A 21195-nucleotide genomic window follows, 5' to 3' on the forward strand; every position below is an offset into this window, starting at 1 on the left:
ACCATTGATTGTACAGATCATAGTTTTGTGCATTTGTTTTTCACATTTACTTGAGATTTGATTGAGGAATGACAGAGACAATAAATAAAATTTTATTTTAGTTATATGTGCTTAATTGGAAGAGCAGGAAAAAGGAAATTTAATACTAAAAGTCTGGGTGGAGCTGTTATCTTACTCAGGTTACCTTATTTTGATAATTCACTATATCCATCAGCTCATCACGATTAACATTCCTGCCACTTACAGAGATAGCATTCTCGTCCTTTAGAATGTTTGTCCATGCCCTTCCATGAACCTTCTGTATAGGACCCATTCAATACAGTAGAGGATTATCTCTGGTTCTCTTATGAGTATTGGAGCAGATTCTCCTAGAAATCTGTGTTTGCTCAGAGGAATTTAGAATATGGGTTTGAGTCACCCAGAATGGGCAGGCCTGCATCATTGACATGAACTCCTGAATTGATGAAATCACAAATCCATTTGAGTATTTAAGAAAATACCAGTGTAACGTTCAGGCTGTCCATCTGTTTTCCATTATTCTCATTAAATGACTGGTCCATGTCTTTTTCTAGCCATTCATCTTCTTGTCTATGCCTTTTATGTTATTTCTAACTCAATACATCCTTGGTAATATGCTATAGCCTACTTAAGCCCACAGTTGTTACAGTGTCATACTACCCATTACTGCACTATTATTACATTGCCCTTTGGGTGATTGAAATTTCATTTCTAATGAGATTTTGGTGTTAAATTATTTGTAGCTATTTGACTACACTGGGAGAATATTGATGTTGATTGACTTTGGTGGCAAGGATCAGTTTAGGACCATTGAAAGCAGTATGCCTGTTCCCCAAATGTAATGGTCCATTTTCCTCCTCATATTCAGTTATGAATTTAGCTTACTGTACATCTGTAACCTGTCCAAGATGTTTATGTTACTGTATTAACTCAGTGGTTTTTACAGCCTTTACAGCCATGTGAGGTAGATCCAAATGCATTTTGTAATTTAGTTGTTATGCATTTTTCATCCACTTTTTTTTCTCATGTGGATTGCCAATCTGATCTCTTTTAAGTTATATTAACATAGCAACAGCAATAAAAATACCCAATTATAAAGTACTCTTAAGTTCACAAAGTATTTTAAACTTTGCAGCTATGTGAGATAGATCATACAAACAGTATTTTCCCTATTTTGAAGGTAATACTGAGAGGTGACCTGACCATAGTCACTTAACTAGTAAAGGCCCGAGACAGAATTTGAAACCAGATCTCTTCACTTCAAATCCAGCATTCTCTCTAGTATGTCTACCAACCAGCTTTGGGATCTCATTGAAGAAACCTTAATTTAGGCTACAAATTTAGAGCTGGACAGTACCTTAAGCATTAATTTCTATCTTTAGGAACACAATAAACATAATACATATGGAAATTTTTATGTTTTGCTATTTAACCTAATTGAACCTTAGCTAAATAGTAATTAGGCAGAACCACAGTTTTGGTGATCTTTACTAAATATGAATAATGGAAAAGCACCACAATCCACCTACCTTCAGAAACTACAGCTAAAAAATAAATAGACAGCAGCATTTTTTCTTTTTTTGCATTTTACTATTTAACCAGGATTCAACTAGGTTAAATAGAAAAACATTAAATAACAAAAAGCTCCCCTCTATTTTTAAGGCTTTAGTTTCTAAAGGTAGACATTAATGACTCACAAAATTCAGTTCAATAGAATATGGATGCAGTAATGAAGACTTCCCCCAGAAGTACTACTGTCCCCATGTGTATCCACATTAAACTTACAGTCTTTAAAATGTTAGCATTTTCCATGTTGACTAATTTCAAGATTTCATTATGGCACCATATATTCAACCAGAGAGTCAAATTTTCAAGTTCCAAGTTTTATAATTAAAATGTTGTCTTATCCCTAAATAGTGCAAACAGTGATATTATAACAAGAATATGAAGTATTTAATCTGTCTCAGAGAGCTGATATTCATGGTATTTTAAAATTTGCTATTGAAGGCTAACATCCTATATACAATGTTATGTTAATGCTGTGTACTTCATTTTAATTCTACAATTCTTTTTTTTTTAAGCAGTTGGGGTTAAGTAACTTGCTCAAGTTTACATGGCCAGGTGTTTCTGGGTGGGTGCTAAGTGTCTGAGCCCAGATTTGATCCCCAGGTAATCCCGACTCTGGGGCTGGTGCTCTTACTTGCTATGCTACCTGGCCGCCCCTAATTCTACAATTCTTAAACAAACAGCTTGGTTTCATTGCTTATACAAACCAAGTTTGAGTAATGAATTCTGTGAAGTGGTCACATGTATTAGAGTTTGCACTATTCAGAGTTAAAATTATGTAAAATATGGTCATTGGTTCCAACCACCACCTCATAGAATTCCTTCTTTGCATTAATCAGTCTGACTATGTTCTTCCATATGTTTTTCTCCAGCCTTTGGGTATGAAAGTCTCTTTTATTTTTCTTAATCAGACCTGTCATTTCACTGGCATAGGAAGCTCCTGGGAGGAACTTCCTCTACCAATAGAGAACTGTGCCTTCTCTGCAACTTAGTTTTAGAGTTGCCTGGAGCATTGAGAAGTTAAGTGACTTACTTGTCCAAGTTAGCCCCTTCCAGTGTGTCAGAGGCAATAATTGAATCCAGGTCCCCCTGAATTTAATTAAAGCAGCTCTCCAGCCACTAGGCCACATGGCTTCTCAGAATTAATAGAAATCAAAATGCTCTGAGCCAGGGATTCTTAACCTGGGGCTGCAAACTTTATTTTTTTTTAATTTGATAAGTGCATTTTAATATAGTTTCCTTAGTAATCCTGTGTGTTTTATTTTGTGCATTTAAAAATATTACTCCAAGAAGGGATTAGTAGGCTTCTTCAGATTTTCAAAGGGGTCTAGGACAAAAAAAAAAATGTCTGTGATAGGAAAATGGTGTGTTTGCACAATAGGCACAATAGTTTATTAAAATGACCTACTTAACTTAAGAAGATGCTTCGTTTTAACCTGGCTGCTTTCCCTGAAAGATTTTTGTATTTCTTCCATTTTCCTTTTAAGAAGCAGAACTCCAGTGGAAATCCCCTTTCTACTTCATCCAAGGAGCAGATCCACAATTTGGACTGATGAAAGCCTGGGCACTTGGTGACTGTAATTACGGTGGTGATGAATGGGAAGAGGAGATCAGATTAACTGAACAAGCAGCGAAAGCTATTAACAAGCTCAACCCCAAGCCTAAATTCTTTGTTCTATGTGGTGACCTTGTACATGGTATGCCCGGTAAGACATAAGAAATTAATGGTGATTTTTCTTCTTTAACTAGTAACATATTTAATATGTGAAAGAAATGGTTGATCAGAAAAGAAATCTTTATTCAGCAAGTGTTCTTTCTTTTTTGTGATTTTTTCAACATTATGGAACATATGAAAATTTGTATTGGTTTTATATTTAGGTTTGAGGGAGATTAATCAGAGTAATTAGGCAAAGCAGAAGTTTTTTTTATCATTTTTACTAAATATGGATAATTGAGAGGGTCACAGCTTACCCCCTTCCTTTTATTTCCAAAAGGAAAAACTTGAATTGCTCGTCTATGTCTATAAGTGAGATGTTTTTACTGGTTTCTTCCCTCTCATTTCCCACAAGCTTTCTTTATCTCTGTGCATTTTTTTATCCTTTTCTCCATTCTTATCCTTTTTATTTTCTTCTCTTTCCTTTTTTCCATTTGTTCTGTTCTCCCTCCACCCCGCTGTTACAGTACTGTGTAGGAACAAGCCCAGGTAGAAAGGTAGCAGCAAAATAAAGTAGCTGTTACTTAGTGAAGGACAAGCTATATCTGGGGTCAGCCTTGCAGAACTTTGTCCCAGGGCACAAACTTCCAGAGGGATCATTTCTTCTCTTCACAACAAACACCATCCCCATGGCTCACCTCGGTGTCCTTCACTGAAGTATACTTCCCCCTCTGGGTGGCACCCCAGGATCAGGCCCCTCCAGAGACCTCCTTTCCATTTCCCCACCCCATTTTCCTTTTCAGCAGGAACTGGACTGTAGAAGGATCGACCATCTACTGCCTTCTCCAATCCTCAATTATTTTTGTCTTGGCTCAGAAAAATTCGTAGTTGTAGCTTTAGCTGTAAACAGTGCCCACTATCACTAGTACTTCAGCAACTGCCTTTTGGTGCCTTTCAGCTTAATAAAGAAGAAGAGGGGAGGGAAGGAGAGAGAAGAGAAGAGGCATTTATTAAAGGAATAAACATTTGTTAAGCATCTCCTATGTGCCAGATGCTGTGCTAAATATTTTTACAAATATTAAATCATTTGACCTTCACAATGACCTCATGAGGTATTATTTATCCCCTTTTTACAATTGAGGCTAATAGAAGTTAAGAGACTTGCCCAGAGTCACATAGCCAGTAAAGATCTGAGGCTAGATTTGAAACTAGAACTTCTTTACTCCAGGCCTAGCACCTTATCAATTACAAAATAATTTAGAGATTACATTTTGAAAAACCAAAGCCAAAGTAGCAAGGGCTCTGAATCACCTACTGACTTTAGGTTCTAGGGTGAGATGTTAGGCTCATTTCTGCTAAAAATTCTTACTGCTTTGAAAGCTACATGAAAACTTTATACCTAAGTGTCGTGTTTAGAGTTATAGTTATGAGAATCAAATGAAAGTCCTTGGTAAACATTATAGCCACATACAGCCTATGAGAGGGATTACTGGGATTATTATTCTATTTTACAAATCAGGAACTAGACCCAAAGAGGTTAAATAACTTGTCCATGGTTCTGAAAGTAGTACACTTTGTACTTTAACATGCTACATGAAAGTCCTCTATACATCCTGAATTGATGACACAGATTCCATTAAAATTCGTACAATTACTCCTCAGAGCCTATTTCCTCATACTACACAGAATTCTGACAAGCCTACTGCATTTACTATCTTATCATAGTCCTATAAAGTTTTACTTCAATTCAATTCAGTTCATTTCAGCCCAACAAGCATATATTATGTGCCAGCTGCATTTGAGATATTATTTTTTTTCTTCCAGAATTTTATTTTACACTCAGATGCCAGAACACAAATAGAGAATAGAAAAAAGAAACAAAAACATATAATAAACTTAAATACAAAGTTAAAAAGAAATAAAAACATGTCATATGCAAAGCAGAACATAAGGATTCAAAATACGTAACAACAAATTTTCATTTCAAGAAGGCCTATATGATAAATCATACTCGTATTGAAAATTATCCGTCTTTGCTTCCTTGAGTTTTCTTTTGTTCTCTGCTGTGCACTTTTAAACTTTTTTTTAACCTCCCCCAATCCCTTCCCCAAAGGCCACAATAAAGTTTAGATATGTTTCTCTATAGCTTTAGTTATATACATAACTTGAGATATTTTTAAGAGCTGGTGATGCAAAGACAAGATATTCCCTACCCTCAAGGAGTTAACCTTCTAAAATGACTTACCATGTAATTTGGTTTATAAAAATAAAGCTAATTTCTTTTGCTAAGGATTTTTAGAAAAAACACTTTCATGGATTTCCAGGCCTTTCTCAGATTAGAATTCTCAAATTATACAGTTGTAAAGAAACTTCAGTAGCCAACACTCTAATAGTAGCTACAGGAATGGAAGAAAGAAAAAAACTGTAAAAAAGGAGAAACTCAAAAAGCACAGCAACATGGAGCTATTGTTACTTACTGTAACAGGTCCTGATGATGATACATTACAATGTATTACATGACAGTTTATTTTCCAAATGATGACCCTGAATCATCAAAAAATTCTTGTTGCTTACAGAGGTAAATCTTAAGTAATTCAAGCTAGTCAATCCTGCTAGTCAAACTTGCTTATCCACAGAGGTTTCCAGAAAATTGGAGTTTAACCACACTGTAGGGGCAGATTGAACAGGACCAAAATATCTGGAAAACTGGTTCCAAGGAATCTCAGAGCTAAGTAGTTTCTTTAAGCCTTGGTGGAATCTAGCTCATTATATTCTTCAGTACCAGGAAGGATACTTCACTCAAAAACACATTATGGCATACGTTGTTCTTGCTTGGTTGATGATTTGAGAAAGATAGAGCTTTTAGCATTTTTCTGTCCACTAGTTTCCTTGTTAAAAAAAAAAATCTATGTAATGCATTTCCCAGGATGATTATATAAGATGTTCTCATAGGTGTTTACTAGCTTGTTCTAGATCATGTTCATGTATTCTGGTATATCATTTCAAAATGGGAATTTTTTTAAAGCTTTCCATGAAATGACATTGCCTCTTTAATACAATATACTAAGCAAGTAAATTGCAAAATGTATTTCCAATGGTCATCACAGACCACTTTTGTCAAACTCTTCCCAAATTTCACCTATAAATTTTTGAATGTTTGTTTTACTATTATTATGCAGTTTTATATGAGTATGATCAATGTGAATGTACAGTTTTCTGTTTTGAAAGTTTGTACTTGTAGCATTTTTTAAGAATCTGTGAAAGACCCTTAATATTTTGATGCTTCAGTTTGAAGTTAAATATAAAGTTTTAAGACTAGAGTAATCCATCCTTTAATATCCAGCAGGGGAGAAATGAGAATGCAGGGCAGGCACTGTAAAGCTGTTTGCTTTATTTATTCATTTGCATAGTGTCAGTAATTAAGTGCTAATTGTTAATCATTTTAATAGCAAACATAATGCAGATTTTATGCTCTGCAAATGACATTATCTCAGTGTAAAAAGTTTAAAGTTCAAAATGAATAAAAATATAGTAATGATGTTTATCATTTAAAGTTTGTATTCTTTCCATTATAAATAGTGACAATAAAATTTCCTTTAATAAAAATGAAAGGGTTGGACCAGATAATGCTTAAAGTTCTTCCAGGTCTAAGTGTAAATAAGTCTTAAGTAAGGCTTATAGTAAGATTCCTCTCCTGCATTTTCCTTATTTAGGACCTTTATTTCATTATGAAATAGATATTCTAATTACCTACAGTTTGTTTGATATACTAGTATTTTCAAAACATCTAGAAGATAAAATAGATATTAAGTAATAAGTGAAAATGTCCAAAATATTGAGGCAATGGGTTTTAATCTCTGTCTCTTAAGCCCTGTGTTACTTTTCAAAAACACACTTAAATTTGAAGCATTGACCTACTTATTGTGCTTGGAAGCCTTATTAATTTTAAACAAAGACAGACATATGAAAGCTACTGATAAAATTTGAACATGAGCTTTTTCATTGAGCCCTAATAATGCTCTTTTATAACATTACAGATATATTCTTTAATAAAACCTTATATTTGAAATCTAAGCTTGCTGAAAAATCAGGAGAAATTCATATGGTTTTTAGAGACTTGGAGAATTATTTAATTAGTGAATTTCTCTCATGAAACTGTAACATGATTTGATTTCCAAAGTTACAATTTAATATACAGCTTTCATAAACATTTCAATTTTCTATGTAAAACAAGGTACAATGATTAGTTTATATTCCCTAGGACTTGTTTGTATTGAATTTAAAGGGTATTATGATGTTTGTTTGTTTTGTAAGTTTGGTGTTAAAGTTGTTTTCATCTGTTAAAAGCATGGTATTAGAGGGTGGAGACAAGATGGCAGAGTGAAGGCAGGGAATTGCCTAAGCTCTTCCAAAATCCTTTCCAAACAGTATGAAAATAATGCCTCAAAATAAATTCTGGGGCAGCAGAACCAACAAAAAGACAGGGTGAAACAATTTTCCAGCCCCACACAACTTAGAAGGTCAACAGAAAAGGTCTGTCTCACTGGGCTGAGAGTAGAAGGCAGTTCAGTTCAGCCTCCAGCCCCACCCTTCCATATGTCAGCTGCTAAACACCACAACCCAGCTTAAGCCAATAATGAGACCCCATGCCCCAGTGAAAGACAGTAGCAAGCCTTGGGGGTAATTGAATTAGCAGCAGCAGCTTCTGAAGCTCTCAGTCCCCAGACAGCAAGGGGTTTGAACAACTGGCCAAAAGAAATTATAGGCTGGCACTGTGTGCAGGATTTTGTTACACTGACTATATGCAGTTCTAGATTGCAGTCCTGGGGCGAGAAGGAGGACTAGCTGGAGCAGGGACCCTGGTCACAGTTCCAGGACAGAAAGGAGTGCTTGTGGTCACTCAGAGACCAGAGTTTAAGCCAGGAGAGAAATGACCACATCTCTCTGTATATCATACCATCCTGGAAGAACTGAAATGTACAGACCCCAGAACTAGCTTTGAACACAGAAGCATGAAAAAACCTGAAGATTAGGACAGTGCCCCTCCCTGTCCTTGGAACAGAGTCCAATTTTAACTTGAAGTTAAAAGTCAAGAAAAAGCCTGGAAAAATGAACAAACATCAAAAAGAGAACCCAACCATAAAAAGTTACTCTGGTGACAAGGAAGATCACACAAACTCAGTAGAAGGCAGCGAGATCAAAGCAGCTACATGCAGAGCCTTAAAGAGAAATGCAAATTAGTCTCAGGCCCTAGAAGAGCTCAGAAAGGATTTTAAAAACCAAATAAGAGAGGCATAGGGAATATGGGAAAAAGAAATGAAAGTGATTCAAGAAAGAGTCAACAGGTTAGTAAAGGAGGCACAAAAAAATACTGAAGAAAATAAGATTTCAAAAAAGACAGAATAAGCCAAATGTTAAAAGAGGCACAAAAATCCATTGAAAAGAATTCCTTGAGAAGTAGAGTTGGCCAAATGTAAAAGGAGGTACAAAAGTTCACTGAAGAAAATAATTCCTTAAAAATTAGAAGTGGGCAAGTGGGAACTAATGATTCCATGAGATATCATGAAACAATAAAACATAATCAAAAGAAGGAAAAAATACAAGAAAATCTGTATTATCTCATTAGAAAAAAGTAATTGACCTGGAAAACAACTGAAGAAGAGATAATTGAATAATTATTGGACCACCTGAAAGCCATGAGCAAAATAAAGAGCTTAGACATCATTATTTCAAGAAATTATTGAGGAAAACTGCCCAGATATCCTAGAATCAGAGGATAAAATAGAAATTGAAAGACTCTGTCAGTCATCTCCTGAAAGAAATCTCAAAATGAAAATTCCCAGGAATATATATATTTTTTAAGCAATTGGGATTAAATAATTTGCTCAAGGTTACATGGCCAGTTATTTCTGGGTGTGGTGCTAAGTATCAGAGCCCGGATTCAATCCCAGGTCATCCTGACTCTGGGGCCGGTGCTCTTATTCACTACGACATCTGGTTGCCCCTAAGCAATTGGAGTTAAGTAACTTGCTCAAGGTTACACGGCCAAGTGTTTCTGGGTGGGTGCTAAGTGTCTGAGCCCGGATTCGATCCCTCAGGTCATCCGGACTCTGGGGTTGGTGCTCTTACTTGCTGTGCTACCTGGCCGCCCCAACTCCCAGGAATATTATAGTGAAATTCCAGATGTCCCAGGTCAAGGAGAAAATATTGCAGGCAGCTAGAATGACACAATTCACATATCATGAACCTACAATCAAGATAGCACAACATTTGGCAGCTTCTACTTTTAAGGATCACAGGGCTTGGAATATGATTTTCCAGAAGGCAAAGAATAGCTACTTTGCAACCAAGGGTCATTTACCCATGAAAACTGAGTATAATTCTTTAAGGGAAAAAAATGAGTATTTAATGAAATAGAGAACTTTCAAGCATGTCTGATTAAGAGATTAGAGTTGAATAGAAAATTTTGACATTCAAACACAAGACTCAAGAGAAGCAGAAAAAAGTAAGCAGAAAAGAGAAGTCATAAGGGACCTAATAAGTTTAAACTGTTTGCATTCCTGCAAAGGAAGATGATACTTGTAACTGTTTTTCTTTTATTAGAGTAGTTAAAAAGAGTGTACATAGACAGAGGACATGGGTATGAGTTGACTATAATGAGATAATATCCAGAAAAATAAAATTAATGGATTACGATTAATGAAAGAGGAAATAGTATACTTAAATAACCCTTTCTTAGAGAAAGAAATTGATGAGCTCCCTAAGAAAAAATCCCCAGGATGAGGTGGATTCACAAATAAATTCTATTAAACATTTAAAGAATAATTCATTCAAATACTATATAAACTATTTGGAAAAAAAAGACAAAGGACTCCTTCCAATTCCTTTTATGACACAAACATGGTGTTAATATACCTGAATCAGGAAGAGCAAAAACACAGGAAGAAAGTATAGACCAATTTCCCCAAAAACTTAAATAAAATACTAGCAAAGAGATTACAGAGATATATCACAAAGATCCTTTACTATGACCAAGTGGGATTTATACCAGGAATGCAGGGCTAGTTCAGTATTAGAAAAACTATTGGCAGGGTGGAGTCAAGATGGCGGAGTAGAAACAGGACTTCCACTCTGGCTCCCACCACCTCCAATTCATATAAAAAATGACTCTTGACAAACTTTGGAGCTACAGAAGCCAAAAAATGACACAGAGAAGCTAACCTCCCCCTGAGGACAGCCCGGCAGTAGTGGCCAGCGCAGTACTCTGGGAGCTGAGCCCAGCCCCACGCAAGCCTGAAGTTTTAGCTTCAGGGCAGGCCTGACCAGCCACTGGCTGGAGGGACTTCAGATCACCAGCAGCTGTGGTGGTTTCCAGAATTATCAACCCATAGATGCTAAGGACAAAGTGAGAGGTCAGTGCAGTGTGGTCTTTGGGATCCGGTAGTTTTTGAATGCGGTCGGCCTTTGCCCCCAGGGTGAGAAGCTGCTGAGGCGAGTGGCCGTGGAGCCACCCCCACCTGGCAGCTTCAGCTCCTGGCTTGCAGATTGTAGGGGGACCAAACAACCAGTCTGAAGCGTAATCGCTCTTGCTTTAACCTGATTGGATGTGGGTTGCGGTCTAGGGTGGAGGTCCTGGGGTGTGTGACCAGCTTGCCAGAGCATGTGAAGGCTTCAGAGAGGGCACCCAACTAATACCTTTGGCAGCTGAGAAAACCCCAACGATTTGGGACAAAGCTCCCCTGTCTGGTAGCAGAATCCTGCTGTGGCAAAAAGAAACTCAAAAGTCAAGTAATTGAGTGGCAACATGAGCAGGCAAAGGAAGCAAAGCAAGCACAGCAATCCAACTTTACACTCCTATTTTGGGGACAAAAAGGATCAAAGCATGGAACAGGAGGAAGACAGTGAAGTCAGAACTCCTGCACCAAAAGCTTCAAAGGAAAATACAAGCTGGTTACAGGCCATAGAGGAGCTTAAAAAGTATTTTGAAAATCAAATAAGAAAAGTAGAGGAAAAATTGTGAAGAGAAATGAGAATGATGCAAGAAAATTATGAAATGAGAGTCAACAACCTGACTGAAGAAAATAACACCTTAAAAAACAGACTAGCTCAAATAGCAAAAGATACTCAAAAACGCAATGAGGAGAAGAATGCCTTAAAAAGCCAAATTTTCTAGATGGAACAAGAATCTCAAAAGCTCACTGAAGAGAATCATTCCTTCAGAATTAGATTGGAGCAAATGGAAGCTAGTGACTTTATGAGAAATCAAGATACTATTAAACAGATCCAAACAAATGAAAAAATAGAAGGCAATGTGAAATATCTCATTGGGAAAACCACTGACCTGGAAAATAGATCTAGTAGAGATAATTTAAAAATTGTTGGACTACCTGAAAGCCATGATCATAAAAAGAACCTAGAAATCATCCTTCAAGAAATTCTCAAGGAAAATTGCCCTGATGTTTTAGAACAAGAGGGCAAAATAGAGGTTGAAAGAGTCCATTGATCAATCACCTCCTGAAAAAGATCCCAAAAAGAAAATTCCTAGGAATATTATAGCCAGGTTCTGGAATTCCCAGATCACAGAGAAAATATTACAAGCAGCCAGGAAGAAACAATGTGAATATGTGGAAACACAATCAGGATAACACAGGATCTGGCAGCTTCTACACTGAGGGATCGAAGGGCTTGGAATATGATATTCTGGAGGTCAAAGGAGCTGGGATTAAATGCAAGAATCACCTACCCAGCAAAACTGAGTATCATGTTTCAGGGGAAAATATGGTCATTCAGTGGAATAGAGGACTTTAAAGCATTCTTGATCAAAAAAACCAGAGTTGAATAGAAAATTTGACATTGAGATACAAGAAGCAAGAGAAGCATGAGAAGGTAAAGAGGCAAAAGGAATCATAAGGAACTTATCAAAGTTGAACTATTTACATTCCTACGTGGAAAAATTATAATTGTAACTTATGAAACTTTTCTCAGTATGAGAATAATTGAAGGGAATAGAAATGTGTATATACATATTATATATATATACACACACACACACACATAAAAATATATATGTCTATATAGGAGGGTATATGGGCTATGAATACATATGTGTATCTATATATGGGTACAGGTATACATAGAGGGCACAGGACTGATTTAATGGGAAGGGATGATACTTACAAGGTGAAATTAAGAGGTGAGTGAGGAATATAATGAGAGGAGATGGTGAGAGACAGAATATGGTAAACTATCTCATATAGAAGAGGTAAGCGAAAATGGTTACAATGGAGGAGAACAGGAAGGCAAAAGGGAATGGGTCAACCTTATTCTCATTGAATTTGGCTTAGGGAGGGAATGACAAACATACTAAATAGGGTATCTTACCCTACAGGAAGGTAGGGGGGAAGGGAACGAGAGGGGGGATGATGGAAGAGAGGGCAGGCTGGGGGGAAGGGAAGTCGGAATTACCCACTTTTGAAAAGGGACAGGATCAAAGTAGAGAACAGAACAAGTGGGAGGTGGGATAGGAGGGAGGGAATTATAGTCAGTCTTTTACAATATATCTGCTATGGAAATGTTTTGCACAGCTATAGATGTGCAACCTATGTTGAATTGCTTATCTTCCCAGTAAGGGTGGATGACAAGGGAAGAAGGGAATGAATCTGAAATTCAAAGTTTTAAAATCAATTTATATATACTATTGTCAATATTATTTTACATGTAGCTGGGAAATAAGATATACAGGCACTGGGGCATAGAGATCCACCATGCCCTACTGGAAAGTCGGACGGGATATGGGAGAAGATATGGGAGTGAGTACATTGGAGGAGGGGATATCCAGTGGGATCTCTATTTTTGGATGGTGGGTACGGGAGAAACGGGGAGAAAATTTGTAACTCAAAATCTTGCAGAAATGAATGATGCCAACTAGAAATTAATAAAGCATTTGATTAAAAGAGAAAAACTACTAGCATAATTTATCATATCAATACAAAACCAACAAAAATCATATGATTATCTCAGCAGATATGGAAAAAAGCTTTTGACAAAGTACAATAGCCATTCCTATTAAAAATATAGAAAGCATAGGAATAAATGGAGCTTTCTTTAAAATGATTAGTATCTACCTAAAACCATTAGTAAGCATTATCTATAGTGGGGATAAGCTAGAAGCCTTCCCAACAAGATCAGGTATGAAACAAGGATACTATTCCCACTATCACCACTGGTATTCAATATTATACTAGAAATGCTAGCTGTAGCAGTAAGAGAAGAAAAAGAAATTGAAGGAATTAGAATAGGTAATGAGGAAACAAAACTTTCTTTCTTTGCAGATTATATGATGATATACTTAGAGAATCAACTAAAAAACTAGTTGGAATAATTAACCTCAGGAAAGTTGCAGAATATAAAATAAACTCACATAAATCATCCACATTTCTATATATTACCAACAAAGCCAAGATGCAAGAGATAGAAATTCCATTTAAAATAACTGTAGACAATAGAAAATACTTGGGAGTCTACTTACTTCCCTAGAAAATTCAGTATGAGCACAGTTATAAAACACTTCTCACACAAACGGTGAGACCCAAATGATTGGAAAAAATATTAATTGCTCATAGATAGGCAGAACCTATATGATGAAAATGACATTTCTACCTAGGTCAATTTACTTAATATCATGCTAATTAAACTACCAAAATTTATTTTATAGAGCTAGAAAAACATAACATAATTCATCTGGAAGAACAAAAGGTAAAAAATATCAAGAGAATTAATGAGAAAAATGTCTAGCCATACCAGACCTCAAACTGTATTATAAAGCACTAATCATCAAAATAATCTAGTACTGGGTGAGAAATAGAGTGGTGGATCATTGGAATAGATTTTACACTTTAGTATGTGACCATAGTAATCTAGTGTTTGATAAACCCAAACATTCATGTTTTTGACACTCATTATTTGGAGATCTCATTATTTAACAATAACTACAGGGAAAATTGGAAAACAGTTAGTCAGAAATAGGTATAAAACCGACCTTTCATGCCATGTACCAAGATGTCAAAATGGGTACATGATTTAAACATGAAGAGTGATACCATAAGCAAATTAGGAGAACATGGAAATTTTTCTGTCACTTCTATGGAGAATGGAAGAATTTATGATCCAAGAGAGAACAAGATATAAAATGGTTGATTTTGATTATACTAAAAAGATTTTGCACAAACAAAACCAATGCAGTCAACGTTAGAAGGAAAGAAGGAAACTGGGTAAAAAAATATTTTTAGAGCAATTGTCTCTGATAAAGGCCTTATTTCTCAAATATTTGGAGCACTGAGTTAGATTTATTAGAATACAAGTCATTCATTCCCCAGTTGATAAATATTCAAAGGATGTGAATAGACGGTTTTCAGATGAAGAAATCAAAGCTATAGTCATATGAAAAAATGCTCTCAATCACTTTTGATTAAAGAAAGGCAATTAATACAACCCAGAGATACCATGTCACACTTAACAGATTGGCTAATATGACAGAAAAAGAAAATTATCAATGTTGGAGGGGATATGGGAAGATTGGGATAATGCACCCTTAGTGGGGTTATGATCTGATCCAACCATTCTTGAGGGAGAGTTGGAATTATGCCCAAAGGCTAGAAAATTGTGTCAAATTTTGGATCCAGCAATAGCACTACTAGATCTATATCCCAAAGACATTTAAAAATTTTTTAAAAAAGGAAAAGTACCTATTTATACAAAATATTTATGGCAGCTCTTTTTATGATGGCAAAGAATTGGAAATTGAGGGGATGCCCATCAGTTGGGAAGGTTCAACAAGTTATGGTAGATGAATGTGATGGAATATTATTGCACTATAAGAAATGATGAGCATGATTCTTTCAGAAAAACCTGCTTTATTTACATGAACTGCTGCAAAGTGAAATGAGCAGAACCAGGAGAACATTATACATAGTAACACTAATTTTGTATGATGATCAACTGTGAATGACTTAGCTATTCTCATCAATACAGTGACCCAAGAAAATTCCAAAGGACTCATGATGAAAAAGAACTAATGGATTTTGAATGCAAATCAAAGAACACTATTTTTCATGAGTTTCTTTTTTCTGGGCTCTGTGTTTTCTTTTACCACATGACCAATATGGAAATTTGTTTTGCATAAAAAAGAGAGTGAGTATCACTACATAAAGTTTGGAAACCAGTCTCCTAATAAGAATTCCTGCTTCTCCCCTCCTCCTCCCCATTTAAATATCCCCTTTATATTGTTATTGAAGTAAACTTTCTTTGGCCTAGATCGATCTATGTCACTTTTGAGCTAAAATCTTCAGTTGCTTCATATTGCCTACCAAATAAAATTCAGATTTCTTAGCCTGTTGTTAGTTACTGACTCTGCATCATCTGGTGCCTCTTTCACATAATAACCTCTCATATTACTCCCTCCCATATACACTGGGCATCCTCTAACCAAACTGCGCTCTTGTCAATCTTGCCCCCAAAACTTGTATATGTTCTCTCATCTCCTCTTCTTTATCCACTTTCTTCCTTCCTCAGTGAACTCAATGACTCACAGTCAGTACTGGAGTTCAGGAGAGAGACTAGTTCTAGACATAAAGACCTGGGAATCCTATCTCTCCCTAGAACCTGTCATTGAGCCCAGGGGAATGGATGAGATCACCAAGGGAGAGAGTGTAGTACGAGATGAGAGCCTTGGTGCAGACCCACTCTTAGTGGGTAAGATAAGGATGTTGATCCAGCAAAGCACACTGAGAAGCATCAGCAAAGAAGTAGGAAGGGAACCAAGGGTTAGCAGCATCATTGAAGCTAAGGGTGAATAGTGTATCCAATAATGACTGTCAAAAACTCCAAAAAGTTTGTCTGATAATAATAATCGCCAGCATTTATATAGGGCCTACTCTGTCCCAGGTACCCTGCCAGGTGCTTTACAAATATTATCTCATTTGATCCTCACAACAACCCTGTGTTTGACATTATGATTTGTGATATTATCTGCATTTTACAAATGAGAAAACTTGGGGAGAATGACTTAGGCATAGCTACTAAGTGTCTGAGGCCAGTGTTCCCTACTCCAGACCTGGTACTCTATCCACTGCACCATCCATTGGTAATTACATAAGGATTATTGGGTTTTAGAGTTGAAGATGAGATGGTAGTACATTATTTCTTTAAAGATCCCTCCTACCATTAAGACTCCAATCCTTTACTTTCATTCATCATGGAGATGAATACATGGGAAAGCATTTATTAAGTATTCGTTGTCCTCCAGGCACTGTGCTATTAGGCTAAACATTGGGAATACAAATACAAAAGCAAGACATTTTCTGCCCCCAAAAAACTTACATTCTAAAAGGGATATACTGTACAATGCATATAATGAAATGGTGGCCAGGGAATAGAGGGTTTAGAGTCACTGTGAATTGTTCAGCAGGGCAATCAATTGGCATATACCTTTTGATGGTAGTAGGGTAGTAGAGTGGGGGAAATAGGGGAGATGACAAGACAGTAAGGGTGGACAGACAGATGGAGAAGATATGAAGATATGAAGCACAGCCTGGTCTAGTGGTCTGGATTGTTTTAAAACATGCATTTTGAAAAGCACAAGCCACCATTTCATTTTGTGATTTTCCCGCAGAGCAGACCCTCTGGTAGGACTGTTTTTACATTTTTATTGTCTTGGTTAGCGTTTTCATTTTATGTACTGTCATCATTCAAGTGACAAAATAGAATGAAAATGCTTTTGTAAATATTGTGGTCTGAACTTTGTTTTAAAAAATATCCTTTTAGTCTAGATTTGTCACAACTACAGTATAATTGACCATAGCCTCTTAATTCTTTGTTTGGTGGCAAGGTTCCTTAAATCTCGACCTCGAATGAGAAATTCCAAATTTTAAATACAATCTACTTCCTTTTTGATACAAAGGAAAAAGGTTTTTTAAATGAAGTATATTACTTGAACTAATGTTAGTTCCTTCAAATGGGGGCTGTCAGAAGAGACAGGTGATGAGCAGAATGAAGAGCAGATAACCTAGGAAGCAATCAGATGAAATGCCTGGATTTGTTACACTTCATATCCATTACAAATGCTATCAAAGTAGCTAAGTAATCAGTGACAATGCCTTCATGGACTGATGCTGATTAAAAGTGGTTTGAACTAATTTACCTAATATTACTAATTATGAAACTCAGAATATTACTTGAAAATTGTTTTGATTAGGTATGTGATCCGAAATAGTATTTTTATGAATAGTTATTGTTTGTGGAAATCTTTCCTGTTCTTTCTTCTGAATCCTTGCTGTTGGTTTCCAGTGTTTGAATCATGAACTAGAAAACTGAAGATTGATCATTTAGAGTTTGGAGAGAGAAGGAAGTTGCCCTGTAAGGGATCGTTGCCCAGATGGCTCTATTTTCTACTCCTGGCCATGGCCTTCTTCCTCTTTGTTGTCATACTCTAATTCCTCTGTCCACTTTATGTGGGCAGGTGAAATAGAGTTATGGTAATCTTTTGCTATCTATCTTTACTTGTAGGTCTTCTTTAGAAGAAATTGCAGTTGACAGGTAACCAAATTTGCCAGATGATTGCAGAAACTCTGATGAATTTATGTAGTATAGAACAGGTCAGACTTTTATATCCTATCTTTTAGCTGATTAAAATATGCAGAACTCCTTCCCTCTATTCAAGTTTTTACTCTAAATACTCATTTCCTGGGAGTGGTACACTTTACCTCCTTGATGGGCCTGCTACTAAGTGGAAAAACTAAAAAGGTTCATGATTCCAAAGGGCTTGAATTACTTGGTCAAATGATAGAATGTATAATTAAAAAAATGAGAGGTTAGAAAATGGAACTCATTTAAATGCTAAAACTGCTGAGAACACACATTTCTATAGAGAACCAGAATTTAGGAACCCATTTAACTAGCTTGTAAATTCTTTTTCCCTACTTCCTAAAGAGTTTGTCAATAACTATAGTAGGCCCTATATATTATATTTTATTTGAGTTGCATGGTAAATCGATTACCTCCTTGCTTTCTTATAAGTCATTTGCTGTGTATGTAATGCATACATAGAGTGTGCTGCGGCAGCCAAGTGGTGCCATAGTGCCTGGAGTCAGGAAGACCTGCCTTTGCTCGCCTGCTGTCTGTCAGTTTTCTTGAACTATAAAATGTGGATAATAAGAACACCTACCTCCCAGGGTTGTTGTGAGGACCAAATGAGATAATATTTGTAAAAAATGTTTAGCACAGAACCTGGCACGTAGGAGACAGTATGCAAATGCTTATTCCCTTCTCTTCCCTAATGCTGCTATTAGAATCCACACATTTTAGTTTACAAGTAATGTGATTTGAAGAAACTTTATATTAACTACTACTTAATAAGTTGTTTCTTTTTTAAAAAATTCTTATTTAGTATACATTCTTCAGCCTTTCTTTAAAATGTATCCTCCTCTGCCCTTCCAGGTAATTAAATCTATTTAACGAATTATAGCTTGAATTAGTTGGGTAATAGAACAACTATGGCAGTAAATTAATTGCCAAAAAAAAAACTTCTAGTAGCTCCTGCTCTAATAAGCTATAGCTGTTAGAGGCTAAATGAAATGAATCTTGTCTAATAATGTGCATAATTGAAAAAACTGCAGAATCTGATTAAGCTCGATCTGTTAGTAATGTGGTATTAGATCAGCAAGTGAGTAATGTTTATGCTTGCAAAGTTTCAGATCAATGAATTTATATACATATGCTAATTAGGAAAGATCGAAAATGAGATTGTTATTGCACTGAAAATTCACCATTTGGGCTAATCTTTTTAAATGAAGAAATAAATCATTATACAATTCAGTTCAGTTCAACAGTTATTTACTAAAATGCTGCTAAGTTCAAGGCACTATGTTAAGTATTCAGGATACAGAGAAAAATTTTTAAAAATGCTTTCTGCCTGTCATCATAGTTATAATATTTTGCTTCTTAGTCACATCTCCTTTTAGCTATTTGATGTACCTTTTGGGTTTTGATGGTATCTTTTTTCTTTTTAATTTCTTGATTCCCCTAGATTCAAATAATCTTGAAGTTGTGATCATTTGGGGGATGGGGGAAGGCAGGACACTAGAAAGTTTTTAAATCAAATCTCATCTGGAGCAGTAAATAACATCCCTAGTGGAATAAAAGATCAAATTTTTTGTTCTTTTCTTTAAAAGTAAAATTTGGGGGGCAGCTAGGTGGCACAGTGAATACAGTACTGGTCCTGGAGTCAGGAGGACCTGAGTTCAAATCCAGCCTCAGACACTTAACACTTACTAGCCATGTAACCTTGTAAGTCACTTAACCCCAGTTGCCCTGCCCTCCCACCTCCAAAAAAGCAAAAAAAAAAAAAAAAGTAAAATTTTTAAGTTACAGGTAAATTGAAGTTATATCGTAATCCTAAAATGAGAACCCCACAGAGTTAATTTAGTCTGTCTCCTTTTCTTCAATAGTTAGTACACTTAAATAAAATAATCTGTATTTCTAGACCTCCAGAAAGAAAGAGATTGAGTTAGGTTATTCGACTGTTATAAGTACTCTTCTTATGCTGAAGTCCTACTCCCATGCCTTGGTATGGACATGACCTTGACAGTAGACCCTTGAAGCCTCTGCCAATCTGGTCTAGTCAGATTGCAAAAGCTTGGAGTGCATAACAGCAATCAGTCTGTTTGTCTTTTGGCCATACACCATACCCACTTAGTTTGGCCACCAAGTGTTTACTATTTTTTTTACCTCAGCATATCAGAAAGGCTATCTTTCAAGGGGTGAAGGAAGAACAGCATTAATGGAAGAAGTTCCCACACTGAGGAAATCTTGGGTCTTTTGAGAGTGAAAAATTAAATGGGTTATCTAATGAGATATCTCAGCAAAAAATCCAAGTGAATATCTTTAAAATATTTTTTAAACAGAATATATAGCTTGAACAGACATTGTATATCAGGGGTTCTTTAATTGGGGTTTAAGAACTTTTGAAAAATATTTTGAAAACTGTTTCAGTATAACTGGTTTCCTTTGTAATTTTAGGTATTTTATAGTATGTATTTAAAAACCTTTTGAGAAGAAACCCATAGTCCACCCTAAACTGCCAAAGGGGTCCATGACACCAGAAAAGGTTAATAATCTTTGCTGTAAAATGAAATGTAAAAGAATTGTACAGGAGGAGAAAAGTGAGTTGAGTTGCTGTTAGGAAATTTAATGACCCCAAACTTACCTCTAAACCAAAGATCCATCTTTTTTAAAAAATCACCATTCATTTGAACATCTGCAAGACTTTAAACACTACAATCTCTTAGAACTGAACATGAAGATTAGTGAGAGGACAGTGGAAATGTGCATGGCCAAAAGTAAGTGGGTTACAACACTTTACAGACAGGGAATGTCATCAAAAAAATATAAGCAAAAATAAAATGGGTCCTTCATATAGCAAGAGAACCTAACTGATGAGTGGCTTGGAAAAGTGAGAAAGGCCCTGCCCAGTTTGGGTGGACCCCCTTTGGAAATGTGAGGGAGGATATGAACTGGAGTCATCCAGGATGGGCTGGCACACGTGGAAAGGTTGTGATTGCATCATCAAAGAGAAGGCCCACATTGATGAGAACATAGAGTATTTTCAAGAGCTCTCTATTTTCAGAAAATACATTTGCATTAATGATTCTTAAAGCTGCATCTCCTTCCAAGATTTATCCCCAATCTTTAGTCCCACATCCCTCCTTAGAAGTCCAGCTACACTTCTAACTCAATATATCTAAAATTGACCTTTTCCCAGAAAACACAGTTCTTCCTTCTTTTTTTTCTGTCAGTTACTGTCAATTGAAGGAAGGAAGGAAGGTGGAGGAGAGAAGGAAAGAGCCTTTATTAAGGACCTGCCTCTCGCTGGGCACTCTTCTGAGAGTTTACAAACATCTCGT

General features: G+C 36.2%; 1 protein-coding gene across 3 annotated transcripts in view; it reads left to right on the forward strand.

Annotated features, from left to right (window-relative positions):
• Positions 1-21195, forward strand: part of CPPED1 (calcineurin like phosphoesterase domain containing 1) — a 126672-nt gene that overhangs the window by 34033 nt on the left and 71444 nt on the right. For 2 of the 3 annotated variants that reach the window (XM_069086178.1, XM_069086158.1), the window contains exon 2: positions 3072-3290. In XM_069086178.1, the coding sequence (XP_068942279.1) occupies positions 3072-3290 (219 nt within the window). The remainder of the gene's footprint in view (positions 1-3071; positions 3291-21195) is intronic. The other variant, XM_069086167.1, reaches the window with a different exon arrangement.

This window comes from Petaurus breviceps, unplaced genomic scaffold, assembly GCF_028583685.1.
Source record: "Petaurus breviceps papuanus isolate PSGF00001 unplaced genomic scaffold, PetGlider_PUasm1.0 118, whole genome shotgun sequence".
Classification (NCBI taxonomy): Eukaryota; Metazoa; Chordata; class Mammalia; order Diprotodontia; family Petauridae; genus Petaurus; species Petaurus breviceps.